The sequence below is a fragment of the Corvus hawaiiensis genome, chromosome 2, assembly GCF_020740725.1.
Source record: "Corvus hawaiiensis isolate bCorHaw1 chromosome 2, bCorHaw1.pri.cur, whole genome shotgun sequence".
Classification (NCBI taxonomy): domain Eukaryota; kingdom Metazoa; phylum Chordata; class Aves; order Passeriformes; family Corvidae; genus Corvus; species Corvus hawaiiensis.
In genome coordinates this window covers 116,114,103-116,133,949 of record NC_063214.1, presented here as the reverse complement: position 1 = coordinate 116,133,949, position 19,847 = coordinate 116,114,103, and the positions used below count along the sequence as shown (strand labels likewise).

At 37.4% G+C, this 19,847-nt stretch overlaps 3 protein-coding genes across 19 annotated transcripts in view; 1 reads left to right on the top strand and 2 right to left on the bottom strand.

Annotated features, from left to right (window-relative positions):
- CASK (calcium/calmodulin dependent serine protein kinase) overlaps window positions 1-19,847 on the top strand; it is a 190,084-nt gene that overhangs the window by 94,812 nt on the left and 75,425 nt on the right. For 13 of the 14 annotated variants that reach the window (XM_048289611.1, XM_048289603.1, XM_048289565.1 and 10 more), the window contains exon 6: window positions 12,196-12,298. In XM_048289611.1, the coding sequence (XP_048145568.1) occupies window positions 12,196-12,298 (103 nt within the window). Of the gene's footprint in view, window positions 1-12,195; window positions 12,299-17,261; window positions 17,349-19,847 lie in introns of those variants that run through there. The other variant, XM_048289615.1, reaches the window with a different exon arrangement.
- Window positions 440-5,535, bottom strand: GPR82 (G protein-coupled receptor 82). Of its 2 annotated transcripts, XM_048289624.1 has the most exons (3): window positions 3,982-5,535; window positions 2,734-2,832; window positions 440-1,540 (listed from the first exon to the last, which is right to left on the bottom strand). In XM_048289624.1, exons 1-3 carry the CDS (start codon window positions 4,436-4,438, stop codon window positions 531-533), a joined length of 1,566 nt encoding a protein of 521 aa, XP_048145581.1. In that variant the 5' UTR covers window positions 4,439-5,535; the 3' UTR covers window positions 440-530. The 2 variants fall into 2 exon arrangements, with proteins under 2 accessions (XP_048145581.1, XP_048145587.1); XM_048289630.1 differs by lacking the exon at window positions 3,982-5,535 and having other exon boundaries at window positions 440-1,603; window positions 2,734-3,972.
- On the bottom strand, window positions 5,642-10,686 carry GPR34 (G protein-coupled receptor 34). 3 transcript variants are annotated; one of them, XM_048289666.1, is made up of 3 exons: window positions 10,489-10,686; window positions 9,577-9,783; window positions 5,642-8,659 (listed from the first exon to the last, which is right to left on the bottom strand). In XM_048289666.1, the coding sequence occupies exon 3, from the start codon at window positions 8,635-8,637 to the stop codon at window positions 7,495-7,497; it is 1,143 nt and encodes a 380-aa protein (XP_048145623.1). In that variant the 5' UTR covers window positions 8,638-8,659; window positions 9,577-9,783; window positions 10,489-10,686; the 3' UTR covers window positions 5,642-7,494. The 3 variants fall into 3 exon arrangements, with proteins under 3 accessions (XP_048145623.1, XP_048145616.1, XP_048145611.1); XM_048289659.1 differs by lacking the exon at window positions 9,577-9,783 and adding an exon at window positions 8,888-8,960 and having other exon boundaries at window positions 10,489-10,685; XM_048289654.1 differs by lacking the exon at window positions 9,577-9,783 and having other exon boundaries at window positions 10,489-10,680.

Here is a 19,847-nt window from a genome sequence, read left to right as displayed (position 1 = left end):
GCTCTGCTCACCCAGACTTGCAGCTGTTGGTCTAAAACCAGTCCTGTCAGCAGCACTTTGCCATCTGGAAGGCTTTACCTGCTCAGTTCTGTCTCGCTGAACTTGGCCTTTGGGTCTGTAGCACAACTGTGGTTCAGCCATCCCAAAGAAAATGTCTGTGCTTTGTTCAACTTTCCTGTAAAGGAAACCTGTATCCAAAACTCTTATTGAGAGAAAGAGAGAACTGAGTCCTCAACTTCAGCCTAGTTTTTGCCTTCTTCCTTGACTTTTTAGGTAGAAGGAACTGTCCATAGGTCAAATGTAAAATGTCTTTTGTATTACGTGGATGAGTGGGTATTACATAGTTCACTGTACAAATTGCTTGGATTCATTTGGATATACACATTGGATTTATTATGGCTAATGCTGATGTAGCATGCAAGATGATTTGAAAAGAAAGTACAATATGTTACCATTTTATTTAAATATTTGCCATTCCATATCAAAGCCTGCCTATAGGTAGTTAAAAATAATTTATTGGTACTTATAGTCTATGAAAATCTTTCCATACTCCTTCCCATTTCAGTGAAAATATCATCATTATGTTGTTGATGTTCTGGTGTGGATTTTGTAAACAGACCATAAAGATTTTTCTTAAATGTGTTATCTAACAGAAGGGTTATAACTGGATCTAAACTACTTTTAGCAGCAGCAAGACAAGTAAGGAAATTTTTAATTTCCACTAGGTAGTTTAATCTTGGGCAGTCGTTATCTTTAGACAGTACATAGAAAATTGGCCTAAAAATATGATATGGAAGAAAGCAGACAGTTAATATCATCTGGATGACAAGAATGTTTCTTTTCACTGTTCTGTAAATTAGATGTTTTTCTCCAATACAGGTGTTTTTTTGTATTTTGCTGAGGTGTCTGGTAAGAGAATAGTATGACCACAAAACTGTTATAAAGGACAGAAAAAACCACACAGTGGCAAGAGAACCTGCAATCATTGCAGGACTTCCACCAACTTCTACCCTGATGTTGTAGCAGGTCAGGAACTCAGCTGAAACCTTCTCCTGGACGTTGTACGTGATGGCTGTGACTGTTATGCAGAGCACAATCAGCCATATAACGACACACAAATATTTAGCAAACTTTGGCCGCCGGAATTTGTGAAGCAGGTGCCTGTGGAAGTTTCCAGGGAGCGCTTGGGAGTGTTGTGTGCCGCTGTTCTTCTTCAGCGTGGCATACTGGCTGAGGGCGATGGAGCACAGGATGGTGATGGTCACATACATGCTGACGTGCATCACCAGCGTGCCCAGGTGATGGGCGATCCTGCACGCCGCGGACTCGTAGGGCCAGCGGTGCCCGTCCGCAAAATAGGCAGCCAGGAAGGGCATGGTGCTGCAAACCAGCAGATTTGCAGTCACAAGGTTGGCCAGGTAAATGTACTGTGTCCTTCGTGTGGGTGCTCTCTGTGAAAATGTCCAGGCGGCGAGAATGTTGCCAAAGATTCCAGCGGGAAGTAGGCAGGAGTAAATGATGGGGAGAGCTACAGTGGTAGCTGGCGATGGGTGAAGACATGTTGAATTATTCATTTATGCTAGTATTTCTTGAGTGGTCAGAGCTGAAACAATTAAAAAATTATTCTCTTGTGCATCTAACATTTCTCCTTTAATCTTATCTCAGCTGTTTCTTTGTCTCCCCTACTTTTCAGTGTTCTTAACACTGCTATTATCTTAAGTTTGCAAGAGTTTACAGTTTGGGTGTTCTCTTCCACAGAGATTTCATGAAGAGAAGTTAAACCCCAAAGCTTTTACATGCACAGAATCTAATAAAGTAAATTAGAGAGCTGAAGGTTCAAGCTAGGGTCTGGCAATAACTTCTGTGATCTTGGTTTATTTCTCAGTCTTCTGGAACATCTGTAACCTAATTTGGAAACCACTTACAGACCATTTAAAATTAAATAAGCAAATTAAGTGCAAAGAATTGCTTTAATTGCAGAAATGCAAAGAGTATCTGTACCTCAATTTAACTAAAAATTAGTCTGTATGCTGCAAGAATCTCACTATATATATTTATTTTATGCTCATGTCTGTATCTGGTGTTACTATATCAGAGCTCTAATGTCAGATGTACATTTTGCAACTCAGTCTTATCTTTTTTTAGCATATACAATGGTTGTTGAAAACTGCAGTATATTAATTTTTTTCCAAGTTCATTTTTCAATCTTTTCTCAATTTCCAAACCAAAAATAAGAAATTAAATCTCTGTGCAATGACTGTGTATAAAAACTGGTATTTCAGCTTACAAACCTGTAGTGGAGAGTTTTTACTGCTGTATGCATATGTATACATATATGTTTTAGTGGAGTGTATCCTAGTTAGCTTTTTCCCCATATCAAATCATACGGAAAAACTAACAGATTTGAAACTTAGAGACTGATAATTTTTTTTAAACAGCTGTAAGCAAATGAACGTAGATGCTAAAGAGGATTCTGTCTAGCAATGTTAAAAAACCCAGACACCAAGAATAAAACTTGTGCTGTAGGCATTGTTTGACAAACTTGCAAATTAAACTAACTTTTATAGCTCTTGCATTTGAGTGTACACTAAATGTATTAAATTATTTTATTCCAATTAGTTAAATTCACAAAGTCATTGTTGAATTTACTCATTTTAGAAGTCTAACAAAAATTTTTGTGCCATTGACCAAATTTTGTCAGGTGCAACAAAGAAGTAATAAGTTTAAGCTTACCTATACAAGCTGCAGGCACCTTCCTTTGCAGAGAGGAAATATTTCTGTCTGGTGTCCGTTTTATCTCCACTACTGCAGTGAAAATGATGGCACTGGAAGCTGGAGAGTACAGTTAAGAAAAATTTCTCTCTGACATAAGTAGGTTTTCAGAGTGTGCACTTTTCCTTTACAAGAACTGACTGACGGAAGTCAGGTAGGCATCTAAAGTTCAGAAAAGATGATGTATGTACAAAAACAGCTTTGAAATTAGGTCAGGATTGGCTCCATTAGGGAAAAAAAAAAGATGGAGATAGCGTGGAAGAGCAACTGTTAACAGTCATTTAGGTATGCCACAGAAACACCTTTCAATTCTTTATATAGTGCTTTCCTCTTTCAGGGGTGGAGGGGTTCTCTTTAGGACTGCCCACTTTCCTTCAGGCTGCTATCTTATGCATGAAAACTTGTCTTTTCAATGACATTTAACAGTTCTTCAGCTCCAAGAGCTGTCACAAAGCTGTCTATTCCTAAAGCCTGTGTGCAATAATACTGTATCCATGTCTGTCCTCACGAGTGACCAAATGGGCACATCTCTCACATGATCAGGTGCTGGATTGTGTGGAAGCAATTTACAGCTGATGCATCCTAGGGTTCAGTCAGGCAAAATGAACTCATTGTCCAGGAAATGCAGTGTTTTACACAGATCATCCAGAAGTGTATACAGGACAATTTCCTTCCTCCACAGCATAGGTATGATCACAGACCAAACTCTGTTTAGCTCTGCAGAAGTTGAGACTTTGAAGTTTTCTCCTTTCTGATACATCACATTGTCAGATGAGGCTTTTCAACAGCTATAAATTAAGTTCCTTTATGAGAACAGAAGTTTGTTAAGGCTCTTGTTTTGCTAGTTATGCTTTATGTTTAAACATGGACTGTGAGAATTCACCTTCTTGGTCTGTTATCATTGTTCAGTCTCATTATTACTAATTTTTTTACTAAAATAATGGACATGTAAGCTGGCTTCCTATTCTGAATTTATAGCTGAACTCATTTACAATTGCATTTACTTGCTGTGGAGTATTAGTAATTAGGTTGTAAAGCTGTAATTACTCCTCGTGTTCTTTAATTCTTGTTAGATTAATTTCAGTGCAAAAATGAAAGTTGATTTTGTGGTTTAACCCTGGGAGGCAAGTGAGCCCTCACAGCTGCCCACTCACTCCCCCTCAGTGGGATGGGGAGGAGAATCAGAAGGGTAAAAGCAAGAAAACTTACTTAAGATTTTTGCATCTTCCCCCTCTTGTTCTTGTGGCTGCTTTGCTGCAGAACAGACCTCCCCTTTGGTGCTCCCTCCTGCTCTGACACACTGATCAAATCTGCCAGTATCTGGGTGCCAAAGAGGGAGGATGTGGTTTAATCCCAGAAAGTACCTAAATCCCATACACTTGCTTACTTCCTCTCTGGTGGGCTGGGAGGGAGAATTGGTAGGGTAAAAGTGGAAACTCATGGTTTGTGATAAAGAGTTTAATAAGCATAAAAAAAACAAACAAAAAAAACGAGAGAGAAACAAAAAACCCAAGTGGTAGAAAGCAACCCCTGCTGACCGGTGCCCAGCGAGTTCCTGAGAAATGGCAACACAGCCAAATTTCCTGCTTGGTTTCATTGCTGAGCATGGCACCATGTGCTCTGGGCTATCCCTGGGGTCAGCTGTCCCTGCTGTCTCCCCTCCCATGTCCTTGTGCACCCCCAGCCTCTCACTGGTGGGGTGTTCCGATAGGCAGAGAAGTTCTGCTTGTTGTGCAAGTCCTGCTGAGCAGTGGCTGAAGCATCCCTGTGTTATCAACACTTTTGATCACGAGCCCAAACCACAGCCCATATTGTGAAGGTGTCTATCCCAGCCAAAACCAGCACAAGACCAGTGCATTTTGGTACACCACTTGAAATTCAAGGATGTGTTATAGATTTGAGTAAAGAGGAAAATGAGGTTTGTGCAATTATATGGGGATGTGTGTTGAGTTAACCTTTAAATACAGAAAGCAAAATAAACGGAATTACCTTTGTGTTAGAGTTCACCTGAAGACTCAGGTAATTAGAAAGCACTGGGAAGAGAAGACAGACGCACAATTTGAGTGACTGCTTCTGTAGTCATTTGACATGTCACAGTGTAACTTTCAGCAGATCTCCCAAGGTGTTTCAGGACTATTTGCTCTTCAGTAATACTTTTTTGTAAAGCCTGACATTTTACTCTCAAGTTTGGGAATATTGATTGCAGAAAAAAATTTGTAAGGATTAATTTTTTTTTTAAAAGAATAGATACCTGCTTTTGTTTCTTGGTCAGTACTAATTGCTTCCTACATGACAGTGCTGTCTAGTTTCAGATCTCCTTCTGAGCCAGTTGATACATCTGGCCTTTAACATCTTGAAGCACTGATTTATACAGTTGTAGAAATCCAAAAGTATTTTCTGATTTTTTTTTTGTGGTTGTTTCTTTGTTCTGACTGCTGCTCCCTTAATGCTGCATTCTCAAGATCATGTAGTGATTCCTGTTCGCCTCTTCTGTGCCATGCCTGCTCTTACAGACTTCCTAATAGATCTGTTCCCTTTCAGATTTTCATTTCTGAGCTGGAGAGTTGATTTTTTTAATGCAGTTTGGATTTTTAAGTACTGTTACTTGATCTTCTGAAGAGATTTGAGTCTATTTTGGCAATACTGCTGTGTCCATGAATTACAAACCTTGTTAATGAAAATTCTGATTTTAACACTTTGTTCAAAAGAATTTTAGAATTGACATTTTGTTCAAGCTGCTGTCATTCATGTCTGTCCTCTCCTGAGTTCCCCAGCCCACACCCTCACCCTGACCTGCAGTTCAGTATCATCAAACAACTGCTCACAGACTAAGCATAGACAGAGAAAGAATGATGAGATAACATATATATCTTGTGAAATGTATGGTTTATGGTTTATAAACTCTACTAGATGTACCAGAATTGATGTAACTATGTAGAACTATAGTACTGCATAATAGAATTGCACTGTACAAATACAAAACCAAGAGAAGCATTAATATAATAGGATGACAAAATTATAGACGATCATGAAATGCAATTACTGTGAGAATCCAAAATTATTGTACAAACATCTCTGTTGCATGCTGAAATGTTTAACAAAAAATGCAGTTACCATTGTATCTTTATGAAATTGCATGTTTGTGGGAATATTTCTTTTGAAGATTAAGAAACCCCATAATTTTTAATTAAAAATGGAAACAAAATAGACTGACTAGTCATTGCAATTTGTTAGATGTGTTCATATCCAGTTTCATCAAGTCTGAGCAATGTAAAATCACATCAAAATTAAAACTAGTTTCTATCTAGCAGAGGTGATGTCTTATGTTTACTTTGCTCAATCAGAGTATTATGAGTATCTTCTGTAAAATCAGAATAGTCTATGGATTTAGTAAAAAATCCACACAGATGGATTTGGCATTAAAAATCACATGATCCATTAGAGAAGTTACTAGTAGTCATATTAAAACTAACTTCTTTATACCTGCTTACTTGAGCAGTATTGTTTGTATGTGTCAAGATAACAAATCCTTATTTTACAGAGCTTGATATCTGGTCTCTATTTCTTTGACCTTTCTGGTCTGTTATGCCAGACATTTAAGTTGTTCATGGTTGTGCTGCTTTAGTCATCTTCGTGCCAGACATCCCCCACCTTCAGCTCTCTGGTTTTTAAGAAATGTTACAGTTTGAAATTAGTTTGTGCCTAAATGCATAAAGCTGTTTAGCTTGAATCTGAGAGTATAGCTGTAGCAATGAAATATTGCTGTTACATTGCTGTTCACATGGCATCAGCAATTACCAAGATTATTTTAATCACATGGAAAGAGGAGGCTGATGCCAGGGAGGAAGCGTGCAGCTGGAATGTGTGGCTTTGGAAATCTAGAAGTAGACCACTGGCTGAGCCTGGCTGTTCTTTTTGCTCAGTTCTGTGAGTTTATGTTCCTTGCTGAACTATTTTGTGTAGCTACAGTCATCAAATTTGTCATATTGAAGGAAATCATAGGAAATACCCACATGTCATCTTTCCTTCAATCATTCCTAATTTTCTGAAAGCATTGCTTGCTTTTCCTCAGGTGTTTGACCTTGACACTCACTAAAATGTTGGAAATATAATAAGGTACTTAGGAGGATTGAATATTTTAGTTTTGCTGTTTAATAAAACTCAGTGTGCCTTCTGTACGTATAACTGAATTAATAGCTGTTGTATTCTTCACCTCATTTTTAAGCCACATATATTGCTAAATTCTCAAATATTTTCTTTAAAAATGCATTTATAAATGTAGTTAAAATACTGATCTCTTTGAAACCTATTAAAACAGAGAAAACCATAAAATACATGAAATCTGTAAGGGTATCTAGATCTTTCAAATAGGACAGAATTTACTTTTGGCAAAATTCATCTATTATTTACATACACAAGTTACTAATATTAATGTATATATACAAGTTTACTTTTACAGGTTCAAATCCCTTCGTGGAAATCTCCCTAAAGAGTTAGTGTTCTAGTTTAGTCCAACACAAGATGTCTGAGAACTTCCTAATTTGTTTTCTTGGATAAACAAGAGCAAAATGCTTCTGAAAAGTAACTTCTCATTTTCACAAACAGAAGTAGGACTTCTCATTTTTCTTAATAGGAGGAAAGAGGCAGCATTAGTAGCTGTAGAGTAGAGGATTTTGTGATCTGAAATTGGTGTCCTGGAGCGACAGAGATTCATTTAAACATTCAAATCATAGACTTCTTCCTTGAGTAACTGGAGTGGGGAGTGGTGGTCGATAATCGCTCTTGTGTGTATTGGCCAAGTTTTATGTCTGAAGTGCTCTCCAGGTTTAGGCTCGACTCTCCATGAAGTTTTCTGCAAATCAGTTGGAATACAGTCTTACGGACACTTCTGGACATTAGGAAATACATAACTGGGTCTAGGCAGCTGTTGAATGATGAAAATATGAGCATCACCTCGTTGCACGTGTGAATGATCTCCTTCCAATAGCAGGATGGGGTTTGTAACTGTGAGGTGATGTAGACAAACCGGAACATGTGGTAAGGCACAAAACAGACGGTGAAAATGATGAGAACAATGAAGGAATTTCTTGCTGTCTTGGTGTATTTTCCTGCATTGGGGAAATTTGCCCTTCTCCTCGAAATTTTCAGAAGGTTCTTGGCAATTTTAATGTACGAAAGTATCAAAAGGAAGAAAACTATCCAAAAAATCAGAACAGTGATGTAATTTAAAATTGCTTCTGTCTTTGCATTCTTTTTGCTTCGGTAATGAAAGCACAGGGTAGAGTTGCTGTCCTGAGTCTTGAAGAAAGATGGTGCAACTACTACTATAAATCCTGTCAGTGCAATCGCCCACACCGTGCAGCAGATCTGCACGCTCCGGGTAGTGGTTAACATCTTTGGACGCTTCACAGACCTAGTTATTTTTATATAACGATCAAGACTAATTAGTCCCAACAGTACTATGCTAATATACATGTTCATGTAAAACAGAGTTCCCACCACCTTGCATAAAATCTGCCCAAACATCCAGCTGTTGTTGGTGGCATGATAGAGTATCCGGAAGGGAAGACAGAAGATCAGCAGAAGGTCTGCAACAGCTACGTTTAGCAAGTAAACTTGGATAGAATTCCTTTTCTGATGAATGCACAGGAAAGCAAATAGGGCTATCATATTTCCAACCAATCCAACGATGAAAATAACAGAATAAAAAACTATCAAAGCAAGTGACAGTGAGTTGTCATCTAAGGGACAGCTGGCATCATTGTGAATTTCTGAGGCATTTATGGTCAGGTTGATTTGGTTACTCCAGAATTCTTCCTTGTGTGAAGTAATGGTCAGTAAATCAGCTGAAGTTGTGGCCATCATTTGCAAAGGATTTTTAGCTGTTCTGCAGAGAAACAGAGAAATTTAAAGAATTAAGTCTCCCTTCATGTGTCTGTTTGCTTTATTGCCTACAGTCTAATGTGATATAAATATAAAAGGAAGTAGCTAAAAGGAGTAAATGGACCAAAGTATTGGTGTAGCTGAATAGAAGGAGTTGCAGCCAGATATCATGATATAATGGAAGTCTAGGTAATCTGCAGCCAAGAAAGAACAGGTAGTATAGAGTACTCACATGGGTAACTGTTTCTGTAATTCCAGCTTTATTACTGTCTTGTGTTGTTTTGCAAGTAAACTATTATATTTTCCTGCAAATTTAAGAAATTTATTTATCTATAAGAACAAATAAGTTTTTAAAGTTCACTTGTTAGTATCAGTATTTCTAGCACGGAAGAATTTTTAACTAAGGTGCAGGGACAGGTAAGCATAGCTAAGTATTTCAGTGTTGATACAAAGTACATAAAATATATTAAAACAAGTCGAAACTTACCTGTGTAAACATACCTGTGTTAATTTTTAAGTACCCAAGATCTCCCACATGCAACTCGCTGGTTTTCAAAAAGTATTTGTCAATTAATACTTATTTGGCTACGTAATGTGTTACAAGTAACCTTGTGAGACAGTATTATTACAGTAGCTTGTCTTTAGTAATCTTCATATAAATTAGTGTTATCTTCATATAAATTTAAATGGTTTTTCCCTTTTTTTGTTCACAAATCAGTATTGCACAAATAAACAACTAATAGCTGGAAATCACATTAATGCAGTAACAGGTTCTTTCCAAACCTTCCTTTGCTTTCATAGGATTGTTTTTAATTTCATCTTTCTCCTGACCAGGAAGTTACAATGTGAAAGATAAAAGTCAGCTTTGACCAAGAAAGGAAAACCAGAAAAGTGTGTGGTTTGGAGAGTAGTCACACTGACCAGTTTAGAGAGATGGTTATCATTGACAAGTAATGGTAAAACTTTAGTCTTCAACTTGTTTGTCGTAGCAACAAGAAATGCCATAAAAAGGTTTATTTAGAATATTTTTTTTAGCAGAGGAAAGAGGTTTCTTCCCATAATCTCACAAAATTTTCAGAAGTGGTTTTGGCACTCTGAACTTAGTTTTTGGCACTCTGAACTTAGCAACTGTTAGAGAAAAAAAAACAACAAAAAAGCCATTGCTCTATATGTAACCTTAAAACAGCTTTTTATGCTAGGTCTGTGCCTGGGCCATGCAATTTGCATGCTAGGTCTTAAAAAATGCAAAGTTACATTTAATTCTGTGATGCGGCTACAGCAGCAAAAATGGCAACACTTCAGGGAAAATTCTTAAGAAGACCTGATGTATATACAAAATCTGAACTCTTGAAAGGACAATCTAAAATATTTTAACATCCTATGTTGTCTGACTTTACAATTGCATTAAACTTGTAGGGTGTGTTAGCAGTTTCAAAAACAGCTGTTCTCATATTTACCACAAGATATCTTCAGGGCAAGAAATAGTTTCAAAAGGTTGATTTTCAATCAATGCAATGCAATGCAATGCTTTCAAATACATCTTGAAACCCATCTACTGCTATGACTTCATGTTTAAGTTGCTTTCCTATAAAAATGTTGGGTGTAGTGACTTGTATCAGCAGTGACAAGTTCAGATCGATGGGAGAGAAACTTGAGTTACGCTGCAGATGCATTGGAAACAAAACTTAGCGCTGTCGTAAGTTGTGTCACCTCTAAGCAAGCAGATATGCTTAAAGCTAGGTATACTTTAAAAGGGGTTTGGAGGTCAGCAATACCTGTACAGTTAGTAGAGATTTATTTTACTACAGCTTAAGTATAAAAGAAGCCACTTACCATTTATGCGTTAAGACGTTCTGCTCAGTCTCAAAACCGCTGGTGAAGACAGGGAGGAGAAACGTGCAGGTCCTCTTATTAGAAAGCTACAGCAGCAGCTTCTCTGTGAAAGTGGTGAGTTTCAGCTGACTCGTACAATTGGCAGCAAGGGGAAGTTTTAACTAGTGTTGCAACTGGTTTGGTTTGTTTTTTTAAAGGCATTTTTAACTGGCAATACCCAGTTTATTTGGGCTTTGCTGGGAAAGGTTCTGTAATAAATTTTTCTCAGTTTTGCTCTGGAGATTTGAATTTTTTTCTCAGAGACTTTGTTTCTGGTGAGCAGTGCCAGTGGCATTTTGGGTGATAATGGTGTTGGTACAGTCTGTAATCTCTTTAATACTTGGTGGAAATAGTGTCACTTTTTCAAGTGTAGGGTAAAGATAAATCAACACCACAGTGGAATGGTACATTTTGGTACTGTTTATATAGTTCTCCCATCTACCTTTCTCCTTGCCTGGGATTAGAAATGTTGTTCTTTCTCACTCAAAATGACAGCAATGAGAGGATGTGAAAGCACCCAAAGCGTGCAGCTTAACCATTTCACTAAGGCAGAAGTGAAATACAATATGCAGCAATAATACCACCTGGTAATACTCTCTCAAGTAGGGCATAAGGAATTGAAAATTACATTTATAAATTAGAAATTTTACAGTAGATTCTCGAAGACCTGCTATGACAAGGCTTAAATTTAATGAAGACCTGAAGAGCATTGTCTTGAAGGTCTTTGTTCTCATATAATTGGAACTTTTACAAAAAGATGTGCGTGGTTAGAGATGATGGTTTTACAGGTGGTCAGACTGAAATTCTGGTAGCTCCTGTGCACTCTTCTGAGTTCTTAGTTTTGCAATTTAAGCAGTGATGTATTTTCAGGAAGTAGTATACAAATTTGAGGTTCTTCATTTAAAATAATATGGTCTTGAAAAGAGAGGCTTTGAGTAAATACAGGAAGTTCTAAATTAAATGCAATTGTTTAGGTATGTGTATTTAATACTAAATTGTGTTCCAATAGGTTTTGTCTGTATGTTGCTTCCTCCTACAGCAGTCAATCGTTGTATATTATTTCATTTTTATAAGTTACATCTCACTCTTATTTGTAAAAAATCAAAGGTATAGATAGCAATGGCTGGAATCCAGTTTAGAAACCTAAACAATATCCCTCACTAGAATATCCGTGGGGTGTTCCTGTTCTTTCCTGCAGTTGAGAAGTGATGAGTGAATTCTGTGATTAAGGCTCAAAATAGTGTTTTATGTTCTCTCTGGGAAGGATAAGAACCCACAAAATGTATCCTAGGCAGGATATTTCAGCTGGGGAATTGAAAGAGTGTAAGGGTTAATAGGATGAAAGACAAAAAGGAAAAGTAATACCAGGTAAGAAATTATAGACATGAGTTTTTATCTCCATTTTATCATGATTTCACTTTGTGTTCCGTGCTAGTTCTGGTAAGTTCTGAAAGGATTTGGCTATGCCTGAGGCAATAAAAGGGAAGCCAATGTAGAGAGAGGAGTCTATGCCAGAAAAAAAAAAAAAACCAAAACTCTGAAATTAAGACATTATTTTTAAAAAAGTAAAATCTAACTTCTGTTCACACTTTTATGAAAATAACTTCTAAATTACAAATTGCATTTCTCAAACAGTATAGTAACTTGTCTGGATTTTTGTCTTTTCAGCCACACTGTGTACTGCTTGCCTCAAAAGAAAATTCAGCCCCAGTAAAGCTTGGTGGCTTTGGGGTAGCAATTCAGTTAGGAGAGTCTGGGCTAGTTGCTGGAGGTAAGACATTTTCCTTCCACGTTATTTAGTATTGTGCATGTTGTACTGCAGAGTTCTGTTCTTCTGATACAGCCTGGCCTGCAAAACAAGAGCTCAAAAATAGTCTTTCACTAAAGACTTTCTTAACATGGTAAATGCTAAATTGGTAGTGGAATGTAACATTGTGTATTCACTACATTGAGTATTAAATCCCTGTAAATGTTACTCAATAGGAGCTCATGCTGGTTTGGTCAAAATAAAACTGAAAAAACCCAAAGAATTTTCCCCTTTAATGCAAGCTTTGGCTTAATTCTTCCATGCTTGGTAAAGCAAAGAAAATAAAAATGCTGTCATTGGAGCACTTGAGTAAGGACTCAAGCATCGTCAGTGCTCTCCTGTTGGAGAGGCAATTCCTGTCAGAATGCTGTGCTGTTTAATAGCAAAATCTTACTAGTTTTCACATGTGATTCTTTTCTGTGTTTTAATATTTCATTGTAATTATTGCATAAGACATCAATATCTTGATATGTATGTATATTTTTTGACTGTGTTTTGTTTTCTGTGGATTTTATTTCCTCTAGCTGCCTTCCATATTGTTCCAGACAATAGGGTTATGCTTTAATCAGCCTGCACAGATGAAGACCCAATCAATTTTCTGATGCTTTCATTGGCAGAGTAGGAGACCACAACAAAACATTTTGTTAGTTTTAATACTTTTTATTCAAAATGAGTAACTTCCTTCAGTACCATGCTTCTTCAAAAACTCAGATTTCCTAATCTAATCACTTAAAGTTCTGTGTCAATTTGACTTTTCTATGTTTTTCAAAATAAAAAGCAAATCCAGTATAAACATACCAACAGCTTCCAATGCCTTCTGGATATCACTGATACCCTGGAAATATCCAAGTATCTTATTACCTAGAGATATCTTTTCAAAGAAAATACCCATTCAGTTAAGCTTTAATAAAAAGGTCACTCCTTCCTTTACTTGTCTTGTATTACTCAAATTATCTGCACCTCAGCCACTGCTTTTTTTAGTGGTAGTTTCTACACTTTTATTTATAATTCTCTCAGTTTTTTATGTTCTAGCTGAGCAACTTTACCCATTTCTTCTGTTTCAGCTACTCTTCTGGAGGTGGTCAGATGCAGTGTACTTTCAGACTACCAATTGTCTAACAATTCAAGTTTAACTTTGAAAAAAAAAAAAAAAATTACGGCATTTTCCCCCAAAGTTTTCCGTGCCCTTCCTTTCCTGTCCCTGTTCCCAGTGCTGCTTTCCTGTCACTGTTCCTGTGCTCAACCTCCAAGCAGTGATCAGTGCTGGGGCTTCTGTTTGCAGCTCTTACAGAAGCTTCTCAAACCTTATCATTGTAATATTTCTCTCTATCAGTATCTTTTGCTTCTTCCACCTCAACTTCTGCCATATTAGTCTGCCTTCATACACTCTCTTTTTCCCATTTTCTCAACTGACATTTCCAATTTGCAGCCTTTTCATTAGCAATTGTTGCTTTCAGCTTCAAATTCCACTTGCTTTCAGGTATACCCAGAGTAATTCCACTTCATTTATATTCTGTGGAGAGTCTCGATTCTCCTGCTTCTTTCAGGTTTTCTCCTTAACAGACTCCTCTCTTTCTTCTCATCTTCCATTCCAGTCTTTATACCACAAACTGCATCTGTTATCTGGCAATTCTTTTCCCTGCCAGAATCCTTCCTGAAGACAAATTACTAGACAGTTCCCTACACAGAACTGGCAAGATCTTACTCAGTTTTACAATATCATCCATGTATGTTATATGAAAGCTGTCAATACTGGCTGTTTGAACTGGACTATAAATTTCTTATAAATCAATGTTTATCTACACATTTGTTTAAGGACTTTACCCATATGCCCTATGGATGAGTTTTGTCATAAGAGTAACAATATTTTCCAGGCACTTCTTACTTCTCAATTGTGTCCTAAATGAAGTAGAAACTCTCCAAATAGAGAAGTTTCAGCAGTATCGTAACCAACCTGTTCACTTTCAGATTGCTTTTCAAATTTTTAGTGAAAAACATTGATTCCTCTTGACATAGTCAGTTATTTCCCTTTTAGGATGGCAATGCCTGTATTTGGTGGTTAATACATCAAAAAAGAAATTATCTATGAAATAAAGGCTATCATGGTATTAAGATAATTTTACTGACCTAAAAATCCCCTGTGCTTTGTTTGGGTTGTTTTTCCTACTTTTGTACCTTGACACACTTGGCAATCCCAGATTCTGTGTAGCCCCAGGAGAACAATCTAAAGGGAATTTTCTCCTTTAATGTGTTTGAAGCCAGCCTTCAAGCTTACAGCTTTTGCTTTGTTTGGGACTGCAACATTTTTTGCAGTTGATAAAGACATCTTTATCAGAGCGTGCATAAATTGCTGGGGAAGGATTTTTGTAGTGAAGTTAAATTAAACCCCAGGTATTAAAATATTTTGATGTAAGTCTGAAGACAGACTTGTGAAGTTTAGAAGGGTTGTTACTACAGGGTTCTTTCAAGCAGGTAGATGGCTGTTTAACAGAAGTATAAGAGAGCTCATGACAACAAGCTATGACATCATACTAGATGTCATTGATGAAAATGTGTATGGAAGAGATTTTAGGAGTGACTGTATTTTATCAGCTAACAACTCAGTTGAGATTATTTTTAAGAAAGTTTAATTATTAATCATTATTTACTTTATTTAAGTAAAATAAAATACCAAAAAAGAGAACATAGCCATAACTCGTTTCTTCCTAAGGCCAGAAGGGAAAATGTGAGGAAATACATTTTGTTCCACTCCATTGGCCCATAAGCTGCAATAAGTGGATAAGAATCATGTGTTGTCATCTGAGTTACAGGGAATAGATTTCATGAGCTACCAATCTCTGCAGGTCTCTTCTTGCTTCAGTTCTTATGATCAGAAGTGGAAAATTGTGATCAAAGGGCTTCACTTGAAGCATTGAAATAGGTACCTTTTAAAGGAACTCTGGCAATGTACACAGGAGTTAGAGATCATTGTAATTTATAAGTGAATTCCTTTATGGAACAGCACATAGACCCTAAACAGTCTGTGTTGCATTGTTATGATGCACCTGGAGTAGTGGAACCTCTGGGAAGTCAGTGATTTAAGAGACTAATCTCACATTATGATCTCTGTCTCCTTCCTTGGAGAGCTTTTCTTGCAGAACATAGTGTGAATTGTCACAATATTTTCTTAAATGTGACATGAGATTTATCTGATATCAAATATCTTAGATGCTAAATCTTGGGATTTTTAGCTAGTATATGGTGTAAAAGTCTGAGGAACAAAAACCATTGAGTTCACAACTGGCATTTCCTTCATTTAATCTACTTAATTTCTCCTAGTTTCAACTAGTGCAAAAAAAGATAATGTTATAGACCTAAGTGGGATGAGATTCTTTATCTGTGGATAGTTAAGTGCCTTTCATGTTTTACCATCAGCAGTAAAATGTCACAGATTATCAAAATGCTGATCCAGTCCAGTATTAATTCTCATACATTATATTAGTTAGATACCCTAGGCTCCTTCAAAGTCCAGTAGTATCCTAATGTAAATTATCATCTTATGGGAAAACATCTTATGTGTACTTAGTAGAAGTACAGCACATAAATAGCAAGTGCTCTTGGTTCCTTGTGAGCTGTTTTTTTAGACCTACTACAAAAACAGCAAAGGAAGGCATTGCCATAAATTTCCCTCTAAATAAGACCATGGAATGGGGGGGAAGGGGGCAGAGTCTTTTAACTTCCTTATTTTTTGTTTTGTTCTCATCAGTGTAAAAATGATCATAGAATGGTTTGGGTTGAAAGAGACCTTTAAAGGTCATCCAGTCCAACCCCCTGCCATGAGCAGGGACACCTTCCACTAGATGAGGTTGCTCAGAGCAACCTGACCTTGAATGTTTCCAGGGATGGAGCATCTGCCGCCTCTCTGGGCCACCTGTTTAGTGCTTCACCAAACTGGATCTTCTTGGAGGTTTTATAAACCTCAGGTTAGAAAACGCTTTCTCTTTTTTTTAATGTTGGAGGGTTTTTATGCTGCATAGACTTTTTTTGCTTTTCATCATTAGTGTTGGAATGGTATTTCAAAGATTTCATTTGTTTTCCAAGAAGTAAAATTTTGTAAGCTGAGGTCGTACACTAGTATTCTTCTTTCTCTTAAAGGGTAGTGCCTCTTAAGGCGTCAGTGTTTTCACTTTTTTTTCCTGAAAAATAAAAGAATGTGAGTCCCTTCACAGCTTTGCCTTTAAGAGACTTTGTTTTATTTAAAAGATACAACTGTGGTTTACTGTCTCACAGAAATTCCACTTCACATCTGGGCTGATTTGAGAGTGCTTATAGGAGGCTAATGTGTTGAGAAATCATTTAGGTTTACTTCCTCCTTCATACTTTTATGGCAGAAAAGGCCACTGAATTAATTATAATTTGTCTCATTAACATGTGAGCTTTGCTTTGTTTGTTTTCTGGACACTCATATACAGTTGTCCAGTTGTCTGCTGATGCATCTTTTAAGCACATTTTCTTCAGACAATCTTCTGTGCTGAAGCTGAATTGCCCTTCCCTGCCCCCCCTTTTTTTCCTTTTTTTTAAATCTACTTATCTTCTCTGTACACCTACTTTAAACATCTCTATTGTCTGGAGTAATGTGGAAAGGAATTAAGAACAGTAAAGTACTGGCCTATCTGATCTGTTGTGTGTGATTCTTTGATTCCTTCCACATTATTCTGGACATCCCACTCTTTTAGAAACACCTTAATTTGTGAGCATATTTCTTATTACACTATTGTGAGAGGTCAGATGGTGATGTTTATTAGTACCTCACATTTTTTTTCCTAAAAATTATTTGTTCCAGTTGTTTCCTTATACATCGTTCAGATACTACTGCTGTTGAAAGACTCTCCTTCTGATATCTTGGTCATCAATCCCCTGCCTTAGGGATGACAAAATCTGATTGGGTCTCTGTATATACTCTTCTTCTTGTGGAAAGCATAGCCCTATTGTCTGGAATAATATGGAAAGAGTCATAGAAACTAAATTATCAAAGGTAAGTCAAAATTTATCTCTAGTGCTTGTAAATAATGTCAGATTGACAGCACCTGAAGACAGAAGCTCTCTGTTTACCCACAGGAAAAATCAGCAAAATTAGCAACTTTATACATTTGCAGGCAGCCAGCATGCCTCAAAACTGGCTGATAAGAAAGTTTACCTCTGTAAGGTATCCTTACCAAAGTAACCTGGGTGTACCTGTCCAGGCACTGAGTGCTTCCTAACGCAGCAAATGCTTTGGTGTAGATATTTATCTACAGTGAAATGGATGGAGACAGGTGTCACACTGACTACATGCCACTGTTGAGTCTTTGTATAGTGATGATTTTCAGTTAGTGCCACTCTAGAACAGAGAAGAGGAACCTAAAAGCACACAGACAGAAAATTGATTCCTGTCTTCTATAGGATTTCCTCTCATATACAGATACAACTAAAAATGCTCTGTGTGTACATGCATGCAATCTATGTTTAATTAAAATGTTACTTTTTCATGCACAGTCATTTGAATACATCCATGAGTGTGCTTATATCCTGAAGAATAAAAGGCCTGTGGAAGGCAGAAGTACCTGTTACAGAAAAAAGTGCCTTTGCTTACTGTTCTTTCTCACACTGCCTCCAAAAAGATGCAGTTTCTGCCAAAACACCAAAGAAAATTCAAAAGCTTCTAAAATATTTTAAAACTGAACTGTTGAGAAGAATTTTAAAATTTTACACTGGACATGTTTTGAAGTCAGATTTTCTACTAAATATTTTTCAGCAGAAGTGATATTTGATCTAAAGGGCAATGAATATCCATGATTTTAGACAACTTTGCTGTCTACAGATTGTATTTATGCCATTCCTGATAGTCCTTACAGTTTTTGTAGCTGCAACATAGGAAATCTCCCCATCTGTGTAAGTTCATGTGTGCACTTTGTTCATTTTGCTGAGTTGAGTGCAGTTCAAAGGTGCAGCTTAATAGTCCTTGCTCAGGTCAGTTTTTAGAATAACTTCAAAATCATCATTTGCTCCTTTGATGAACCCAGTGGAGTGGTCACAAGGATGACAGCTGACCCAGAAATTGCCTTAGCCTTTGTAAGATTCCAATACATATATACACATATAAATGCATTTTTTAATCCCATTTGACGGACAGTTCAGTCTCAACCAATTAAGTTTCTGCTTCTTCCAGGCTTGTTTTTTCATGGACATAAAATTGTGATTTCCACCACCATAAGTATCCACCTCATCCCTCTCACCTGAAGTATCAGGTTCTTGTAATCAGCACTAACGAGGTTACAAAACCAAATCCGTCTGTGTTTCCCCTACTTACAATCTAGCAGTGGTAAATGGCAGGATTCCATTAACTTAGCCTAGTCTTCTTTATAATTTCTTTTGTATTTATGGAGTTGTCATTTTAAATTTAGAAGTGAGTATTAAGACTTAATAGCACTGATTTTTCAGTTTGCTTTTAAGTAACTTCCATTTCTCATCTGGTTTATGGCAGCAGCCTGGTGGGGACTTAAACAGCCATGTAATGTGTTTCCTTTTACTAAACCACTCTATTCCTTCTGTTCCACATCAAGCAGTTCATCAAAGTGGATTTTTATGGTGTCCTGGGTTTGGACCCAGCCAACAAATATCTTCTACCTGTCACAGAAGAGCCACCTTCTGACTTCAGGGGAGCAAAAAGATGTGTGATAATTAGAGAGGGACTGGCTTCCAACCATAACTTGTCTGTTTGTAAGAGCACTTGAGCACTAGGTGAACATGCAGCCTCACATTCTGAGCTGATGAAGCAAACTAGGAGCCTTGAAGTATTAAATAGATTTGGGTAGTGGGAAACAAAGGCAAAAATTAAACTGCCTCCTCTCCTCACCTTTCCAGGTTCAACTTCACTCTCTCACTGCTGGCTCACCCCCCAACCCTGAGTGGTGTAAGGGGGGTGGGAAATGGCAGTTCCCAAACTCCTTATTTGCTGGGCTGAGCTGTGCCCTGCAGTGATGCCATTGGAACTGTGTCTGGCATGGGGCAGCTCCAGCCCCTCCTCACAGAGACCACCCCTGCAGCCCCCAGTGCCAGCACCTTGAAACATGAATTCCTACACTGCATCATGCTCTTGGATTGCTTTTATAGCGTATGTTGCTGCTAAATAGGCTATTTTACACCAGGAGAAAATGTACTTGTTTGCAAGGACACAAGATGTTCTGTAGGTTACCCTTCAGTGTACTGAAATGCCCAGCAAACTTAAGTGCATGGACAAAAAAAAAGCCCAAAGCCAAAACCCAAACCTCACAACACAGTCATTTTTGTACCGTGTTCTTCTCTGCAATTTCTTACTTAAACCACAAAGAAGTTCGTGACCTGAGAGGGGTGGTACATAGTTGTTGAAAATACGCATTAAATTAGCTTAGATATCATTTGATATGTAAGGTTCATGGTTTCATTAGCTGCTTTATCCAGAAAACCATACATCTCCCTGGAGTTTAATGCCTCTTTTAAATAGCTTGCTTTTCCC

What these genes read in the sequence shown, in the direction of transcription:
- GPR82 (XM_048289624.1), bottom strand. Translation starts at nt 4,438, where the DNA reads ATGGGAGGGGAGACAGCAGGGACAGCTGACCCCAGGGATAGCCCAGAG. An exon ending in GGAAGATGCAAAAATCTTAA is followed by an intron (nt 2,833 to 3,981) that starts GTAAGTTTTCTT and finishes TGTACTCTCCAG; the next exon opens with CTTCCAGTGCCATCATTTTC. An exon ending in GGTGCCTGCAGCTTGTATAG is followed by an intron (nt 1,541 to 2,733) that starts GTAAGCTTAAAC and finishes ACCCATCGCCAG; the next exon opens with CTACCACTGTAGCTCTCCCC.
- GPR34 (XM_048289666.1), bottom strand. Translation starts at nt 8,637, where the DNA reads ATGATGGCCACAACTTCAGCTGATTTACTGACCATTACTTCACACAAG.